The following is an 8,234-nucleotide window of genomic DNA, read 5'->3' as shown; positions in this document are numbered from 1 at the left end:
TGAGGTATATTTGCACTGTATTGTTTATATCAAAATTCTTAACTTACGTGGGAGAAGGAGGAAATAGACTAACGATTAGTGTTAACCTCTCTTCATTTTTGGATAGTTAAGGAAAATTAAACTAAAAAAACAAAGAAAAAAAAGGAAAGAAGAGTAGTAGCTCTTTTTATTGTCTCTGGATAGAAAGAAAAGGAAGAAAATGAGTGATCACTAACTTTTCCTTCTTATACTTCAAATTCCTCCCATTTTTTAAATTAGAGCAAAATACGCTGTTAAAGGGTTAAGTTATTGGCCTCCTTTCATGTTTCTTTTCTTCTCTAACCAAACGTGCGTCCTCATTCTCCTTTCAATTCTTTCAAGAACTCGAATTCTATTGTGTTGTTTAATATCTTTACATATTATGCAAATATGCAATAAGGTTTCATTGCTTATGATTGTATGATATGGTGCATTAATCTAAAAATTCATATGAGGAGGACAAATATATATAGAATGATTTTTTTTTTTATAATTTGAGTGGGGGCAATTTTAAAATTTTATAAATAAAAATATAAAAAGTACAAACTTAGGGATGTAAAATGTAATAAAAAAAAAATTTAGTGGGGGCGGATGCCTCTACTGTGCCGACAGTACATCCGTTAGTGATGCAAGACCAAATTACGAAATGCTGGTATTTATTTATTTATTTTTTTGAAGGTGGAAGTGAAAACAGATTCTCCTATTCAATATAAATTAAAAGTAAATGTTTAACAAATTTGTAATTAAAAATGTAAATAAAGAATTAAAACAATACAGTATATATGTATGTATAATAATGCGCGTGTCTGTATAATTAGTACTAGTACTTTTCTTATAAAAAGGGAAAAAAAAATAGAAAAAAGAAATAAGTCATCGAATTTGACTTTCCGTTCAAATCCATTCCTAACCCAACCCAAAACGGACCAAAATCGTCCGATTAGGGCAATCAGACGAAGACAAAGGGGAGGTTTTGTTCCAGTTTTTCAACATACATACATACATATATATAAATATATAGAGAGAAAGAGAGTGAGCAATGGCTGACAGCCTATTTCAAGGTCTACCACCCCCTTCTGCACCTCCTCCTCCTCCTGCTCAAGAACAACAGCATCAAAAATATGCGAATGATACTATCGCCAAAGACTCTTCAGCAAATCCACCGATTCCTGTTCTCAAGAGTGCCCTCAAACGTTCCAAGCCTCCTCAATCACAGCCTGAAGGTACAATGCTTTTTTATTTTTTTTTATTTTTTATTTTAACCAAAGCAAAACCCTAACTTAGTGAGCCTTTATTACTGTATTTGTTTTTCAAGCTAAACAATTTTAGGGTTTATTTAGTTTGAACGATCCCATTCAGTCATTGAATTCCATCTTTATATATAATTTGTATATATGAATTCAGTGACTATAGAGTTATTGTGGCTAGTATTTTTTATTTTTTGAAAATCTCCTTTCAGGATTTTTAGGGTTTCGTAATACTGTATGGATCTGGTCCTGTCAGTGAAAGGTGAATAATATTGACATGGATATCTATTGAATTTTTGATAGATTTCAGCTGACTTGATGCTCTGTTTGGCTGTCCAAAAATTGTAGTTAAGAGGATGAAAATTTTAAAAAGGGTTTTTTGTTACGTGGACTAGAGAACATGACAACTCAACCCAAAGAAGCCTACTACAACTGTTTGATTTAGCTTAATCGAGCTTATCATTCTTTTCAGGCACCACATTTACCCAAAAGATAGTGACCCAGAATTTTGATTTTCTTTTCTACATTTTCTCTGCTCCTAAATCGACCCCCTTTAATTTTTTTTTTTTTTCCTTTTCATTTTCATAGGTTTTAATTTATAAAAAAATACACATATTTGAACGACCTCCAGTTGGTGATTTTTTATTTTTTTTTAATACAAGTATTATTATTATATTGGAAAAGCTAAGTTTTTCGTTGTAATTTCCAGCTACTGCTCCTGAAAAGCGCTTGAGGTTTAAGACGACAACTGATGCCTCTGTAACACAAATTATAGAGGCCATGCAAAAGATATTGTCACATATAAAAAATCCCAAAAAGTTCAGTAAGGCTTCAAAGCTTGCCATACAGCTGATACAGGCTGGTAGCGTCAAAACTGAGACCAGCGATCACTTTTTTGCCATGCTTGAAGCTGCAATGTCATCACCCACCTCTTGCAATGATCCTTCAGTACGAGCTGACTATCATGCACTGTTCTCGGCGGCACAAGATACAGTTGAAGTGAGCGTTTAGTTTCTTCTAAATGAAATTTTATTGATTATTGGTTCCTTGTATGAATAATAGATTCTTATTGAGGCTTAATTTCTTAATGTCATTTGCCTATAGTGCCTTAATAAGAAGCAAAGAAATCAATTAACTTCATGGACAATCAGGGCTGTGGTGGCAAATGATCTTTTCACTGATGACAGCTTTGTGGTATGCTTTCTTCTTCTCCTCCTCCTTTTTCTATTTTTTATTCATAATTTTTCAAACTGTGAATTAAATGATTTATGCATGTTTTTTTTTTTTTTTGGAAATTAATGATTTATGCATGTTGATGTAACGAGAATGTTATGCTAAGAATGACATCATGCATGCAGAATTTACAAGTATTTGTCATTTAAGAATTGCAGATTTAAACATCACAACTACCATGAAATTCATTACTGCTATCTATTTTAGTTGTTCCATCAATTGCATTATATGTTAAGTGCGTAAAATTGTTAATTCTTGCATCTCCTGAAAAAAGAAAAAAATGTGTATCCCTTCAGAGAATTTCTATTCCTTGGATTTTATTGTATCATGTCTAGAAAGATATATATATCATGTATCACATTATATTCTGCAATAGCACATGGTAAAAATGGGAACAAAAAATTATTTATCAGAAAAACTGTGAAGGCTGTACCAAGCTGCAATTTTTGAGTCATATCTTGTTTAAGTGCATTTTCTTGAAGAAAGAAATACTTTTTATTAGGTTTGCCTATTTTTTTTTGTTTGTTCTTTCACTTGTATTTGCAGTGACATAATTGAGAGGAAAACGTGTGCAGTAGAAATTTTTGTTAAGAGACTGAGATATGTGCCACTTCATATTTATTTGCTTGGAAAGTGGCTTTGAGGCTGTGTTGCGAAGAGGTCCCCTGAGGCCTGGCAAGATGTGCCTCTTTGTATCATCTGGTGTCATTTTCCGAAGATGAATGGGTGTCCTTTTGAAGGAGTTAAGGTGCTGGTCTTCAAGTTAAAGCTTTTAATATTGAAATATTTGTAGTTTTTGAATTTTGAAGATTTTTGAGATCAATTACATTCTTTTGCTTAATTTTTAGGAAATTTAAATTGTATTGAAGGACTTTAGTAGTTGCTCCTGTATACTCTATGTATATGTGTTGTCCCCCTTTGGCTTTTAATTTATAAAATTTTCTTATATATATAAAAAAAAATGAAAACTATGCCGGCTGGGAATGTCCAAGCTTGAGAAAAACGTTATGTGCTCAATTAACTTAACTCAACAGTGTCTTTCTTCATGAATTCTATATTTCCATTATGCTCTATCTAAGGCCATAGCCTCAGTCAAACATGTCATCACATCATTCCTTACTAACTCTTTACATTGTACATTTTTTTTTTCCCCCTCTAGCATTACCTTCACTGTGGACAATGTCACTCTTTCTAATTTTCACACTTACTGGTCTTCTTTGCACATGTTCAAACCATCTTAATACATTTTTTGTCGTTTTATCTTCAATCGGTGCTTTTTCAACCATTTCAAAACTGTGTTCATTTCTAATTCTATCTTTTCCTGTTTTCTGCACATTGTCAACATTCACATTTCCTCTAGTCGTTTTATAAATGTATTTTTTCTTAGCTGTCCAACATTCTGTACCATAAAGAACAATTGGTCTAGTAGCTGTTTTATAAAATTTTCCTTTCAATCTTAGCGGGATATGCTATCCAATTTTTTTACAACGAGCATGTATTTTAATGCTCTCGAACAAATTGGTTCCTAAGGGCTTACAATCGATACTATTAGAATGCTCCCTTTAATTTCAATATATATCTGTAGTTGGGATCAAGGATTTGGGATGAGTTGTATTAAAATAGATATTATCAAGTACTTGTATATTTATCTTATGAACTTGCTGAGTTCCCAACAATCCCCCTATTGCCATGTCCACCGTCTTATCCTTTCAGATTAGCCTTCTTTCATAGGGGAAGTAGGGAGCCGGAAAGGAGTTAAAATTCTCAGGCACTACCTAATTAATCTAGCCATTCCAAGGAGCAGATTGGTGATGGCCATAACAATTAATGCAATAGGGATAAATGATCCATCATGTGTCTTTTAGCTTTGGACGTATGCATTTAGGTGACATAGTTATCTTTCCTATGTAAAAGAACATACATGTAGCCTCCTTTGTGCCACAATTGGACTGAAGTTCTGACTTGCAACGTTTTAGCAACTAAAGAATTTAAAGGAGAAAGGTTTGGAGGTGGAATTTGGCTTTGTGGTGAATTAATTCATCAAGAAAGAGGATATATATCAACTATACTAGTTTGTTGAAGATTCAATTATTGGAATCCTCAAGGTATTGAATGGGTAGAGTTTAGAAAGTGAATGGAGATTGGAAGGGCCAGATAGGAGCCTCGTTAGGGTTATGCAAGGTGCCAGGTAAGATCAGTAGGAGAAATTCTCTGAGATTCAATGTGACCATAGTTTGAATTTTAGAGATGAGAATGGTGAAAGCATCACACAGCAAATGGGCATAGCTCCATACTAGATCTTAACCTACTGATTGCAAGCCTTTTATTATGGGCTAAAGTCCCAATGTTGCTTAAACTGGAGAAGAGAAAATATGCACAAAGAAGATAATGCATTGGATTATAGTTCCAAAAATTATTAGCATCAGAAATTGATACTGAAGTAACTTGATTAAAGTAGGTTGCATCACTAACAAATAGATTTACAACTAAAATTTCGAAATCTGTCTACATTATGGTTGTAATAATCCCGATCCAGATTTACGATCTTACAGTCTTACTATCTAAAATATTAGAATTAATTTGGATCTCATGTAAAATCGCATGGGGCTCGAGTCCCTAACTCCTTGTACAATACCTATAAGATCATAGAAGTTGTGGGATCTTGAGATGTCTCCCAGTTCTATCGATCTTATTATACATCCTTTTGATATTATTCTTGAAGTTAGGCCCAAGACCCAAATAATGAGAGGTCAAATCTTAAAATAGTTTAAACGATTTCAAGAGCTACTACTAAGACAAAACAATTTCAAGTTTCTCCCTAAGACTTGTCAAATAAAAAAAATAAAAAAATCAAGTTTCTTCCTAAGAAAGAAATTTTCTGTTCTCTCTTTTTCTTTTTGCCCCTTTATGAAATGTGTGCAAAAATGTATAAAAATCTCTTGAATGGATAAGAATGTAATTTTTGTTCCTTTAGAGTTGGTAAGTTCAATTTTTGGCACAGGAAGAGTTCCTCAATTTTAGCTTAATTAATTATGCTCACAACTTTTATGCACTGAAATCAAGATTAGGAGCAAAGAGAAATGAATAACTAAGTATTTTAAATATAAATTTAAAGGATGATTATGATATGACTCGCATCATATATGGTATTTCATAGCTGAAAAAATGCTTTTTATGCTACTAAACCCAGAATGGCTTATGTCAACCCTTACCCTTCAACTTAACGTCTTGCCTGCTCATCTCTTCGAAACTATAGGCTAGACTTCTGGAAAAATCCATTCTGAAGCTTGATCTTCGGCTGGGATGGCCGTCTCTGAGATTTCTGATAGCAAAAAGGGAGTTAGTAACTTACTGGGGTTTGGTAATCTCTTTGGGTTAAAATTACGAAGTTCTCAGGCTCATCCCTGTGGTTGTTTTTCTCTTGGCCCCTGGTTTATTCGTGTGAGGGTTCCATTTGTTTAGTGAAATGAAGATTGCCAGCGATTTTGCTTTGAACTTGTGAACGGTTAGGTTGTATTGAAAAATTTCATGCCATCATAGAGAGTGGTTTCTACTTGAATCATTTTTTGTCCATGAAGGCTGGTTTCAACCAACAATGTGATGCTTGATACGAGCTATTTGATGTTCATTTTTCCTTTTCTTTCTCTCATTGTCTTGGGACTTGGATACTCATGGTCATGTCTTTGTTTAGCAATTTTCAGTTATTGTCCTTTTGACGACAGCCTATATTTTCAGTGAAACATGCCCATAAATTTGCACTGATTATGATTTGTGAGGAGGCTGTTATGTGAATTATATATTGAGATAACTTACTGAAAACAATACATACATTTATTGAAATTCTTGTGTTTGATTTTTCATTTTGGATGATGCTCATCTTCTGACTTGGTGGGGACATCATTTAGTTTTATGTGAATTATATATTGAGATAACTTGATGAAAAAAATACATACACTTGCTGAAATGCCTCTGTTTGATTTTTCATTTTGGATGATTCTCATCTTCTAACTTGGTGGGACATCATTTAGTTTTCCAAAGCATCTGGACGAATAAAAGAAGCCATATCAAATCTTCCTGTTGCAACTGAGGATGATGACACAGAAGAAGCTGCAGCCCTGAAAGAAATTGAAGTGGCAACTGCTGACAGTCAGATAAAGCAGGATATGTCTTTGGTTGCTTCATGCGAGGGAAATAACAAGGAGTTAGATCCATTTGGGCTTAATGCTCTGATTCCAAGCACATTGAGGAAAGATGAAAGAACAAAGGGAAAGAAAGAGGCGGCAGCTAAAATTAGGAAGGAGGAAGAGGAAGAGACCAAAAGATTTCTCAAGTCACAAAGAGAAGCACTGGTTCTTTGTTTGGAGATTGCTGCACAGCGTTACAAAATCCCATGGTAAAACTGAATGCTATTTTGTGAATATATTTTCTTCTTTCATTTTCTCCTCTTTTTTGTTGTTTAATGTCCAAATTTTTAAATGGTTGCTACTTTTTGATAAAATTGTATTGTTTCCCCTATTTGATCTATGTTTGCTGTGAACATACTGAACTATATCTTCTCAGGTGCCAAACAGTGATAGACATCTTAGTAAAGCATGCCTTTGATGACATTTCAAGGTTCACCTCTAAGCAAAGGGATGCTATCACGAAACTTTGGGCTTCTATACGTGAACAACAAAGTCGTAGGAAGCAAGGGAAATCAGTTTCCGGGAAACTCGATGTGAATGGTTTTGAGTGGCTCCAGCAAAAATATGCAAATGAGAAGATCAGCATTCGGCATTCTGTTAGTGGTGGTGGGGAACGTCGTGCCCAGCAGTGGCTTGGTTAATATAGTTCCTTCTCTTTGTATACATCACAGCACAGTGATTAATTGGAATTGTCCATTTAATTGTAAATGACTAAAATGGTTTATTCACCATAACTTATCTTGGTTACTATACATTCTGCAATTATGGTTTATTTGGCAAAAAGTTTATAGAGATACTGCCAATAACTGCGATGTGATTGTGATTCTCAGCCGCAGGTGGTGAAACTGGTTACTTTACCCTTTAAGTGCTATGTTTATATCAAAACTAGGGTTTTTACTTGCATTTTGTGCATTTCAATGTTGATCCAAATTGATGCATAATTTCATCACATGTACTCTTTGTTGTATGTATGCAGGATTTATGAATTACTACTAAAATCTGTTTTTCTGGTCCCTCCAAACAATATATTGGATGATACTTTGCCTACTATTTTAGACAAACAGAATCAACATTTTAGATGAAGCTTGTCATGGCGCTTGGTCTGAGGAATGATATATTGATATGCAAGCTATTCAATTTCGAGTGTAAATCAGCCCGTTTGAAAGGAGAATTTCAATTCCGAGTGTAAATCAGTCCGTTCGAAACGAGAATTTCAATTCCGAGTGTAGGTCCGTTTGAAAGTAGAATTTTGTATAAATCAGTCCGTTTGAAAAGAGAATTTTGTTTTCGTGGTCCGTTTGAAAAGAGAATTTTGTTTTCGTGGGTGTGGGTTAACAACAGACAGATTTTTATTTGAATTAATAAAGTTGAGATAAAGTTAAAAGAAATGTATATGAATTTTTTTTTTGAATTAATAAGTTAGAAGAAATGTATATAATTTTTTTTTTGAATTAATAAAGTTACAAGAAATGTGTACGGATTTTTAATTTTTTTTTGTAGATACATTTAACAGTTTCATACAGTTTTTTTTCAGATACATTTAACAACTGCTAAT

General features: G+C 33.6%; 1 protein-coding gene across 2 annotated transcripts; it reads left to right on the top strand.

Annotated features, from left to right (window-relative positions):
- The first annotated feature begins 877 nt into the window (after positions 1–877).
- Positions 878–7,471, top strand: LOC132271259 (uncharacterized). Of its 2 annotated transcripts, XM_059772581.1 has the most exons (6): positions 1,161–1,238; positions 1,475–1,524; positions 1,972–2,261; positions 2,367–2,456; positions 6,524–6,888; positions 7,056–7,471. In XM_059772581.1, exons 2-6 carry the CDS (start codon positions 1,500–1,502, stop codon positions 7,318–7,320), a joined length of 1,035 nt encoding a protein of 344 aa, XP_059628564.1. In that variant the 5' UTR covers positions 1,161–1,238; positions 1,475–1,499; the 3' UTR covers positions 7,321–7,471. The 2 variants fall into 2 exon arrangements, with proteins under 2 accessions (XP_059628563.1, XP_059628564.1); XM_059772580.1 differs by lacking the exon at positions 1,475–1,524 and having other exon boundaries at positions 878–1,238.
- The last annotated feature ends 763 nt before the right edge of the window (positions 7,472–8,234 follow it).

Source organism: Cornus florida, unplaced genomic scaffold (genome assembly GCF_030987335.1).
Source record: "Cornus florida cultivar Cherokee Brave unplaced genomic scaffold, ASM3098733v1 CherokeeBrave_3.0.0_Hap2_Chr08, whole genome shotgun sequence".
Taxonomy (NCBI): domain Eukaryota; kingdom Viridiplantae; phylum Streptophyta; class Magnoliopsida; order Cornales; family Cornaceae; genus Cornus; species Cornus florida.
Note: the sequence above shows the minus strand (reverse complement) of the source record. Positions and strands in the feature narration are given on the sequence as shown.

Coding starts and splice junctions, on each gene's coding strand:
- LOC132271259 (XM_059772580.1), top strand. CDS start 1,055: ATGGCTGACAGCCTATTTCAAGGTCTACCACCCCCTTCTGCACCTCCT. Junction 1,239..1,971: donor TCCTCAATCACAGCCTGAAG/GTACAATGCTTT, acceptor TGTAATTTCCAG/CTACTGCTCCTGAAAAGCGC. Junction 6,889..7,055: donor CAGCGTTACAAAATCCCATG/GTAAAACTGAAT, acceptor ATATCTTCTCAG/GTGCCAAACAGTGATAGACA.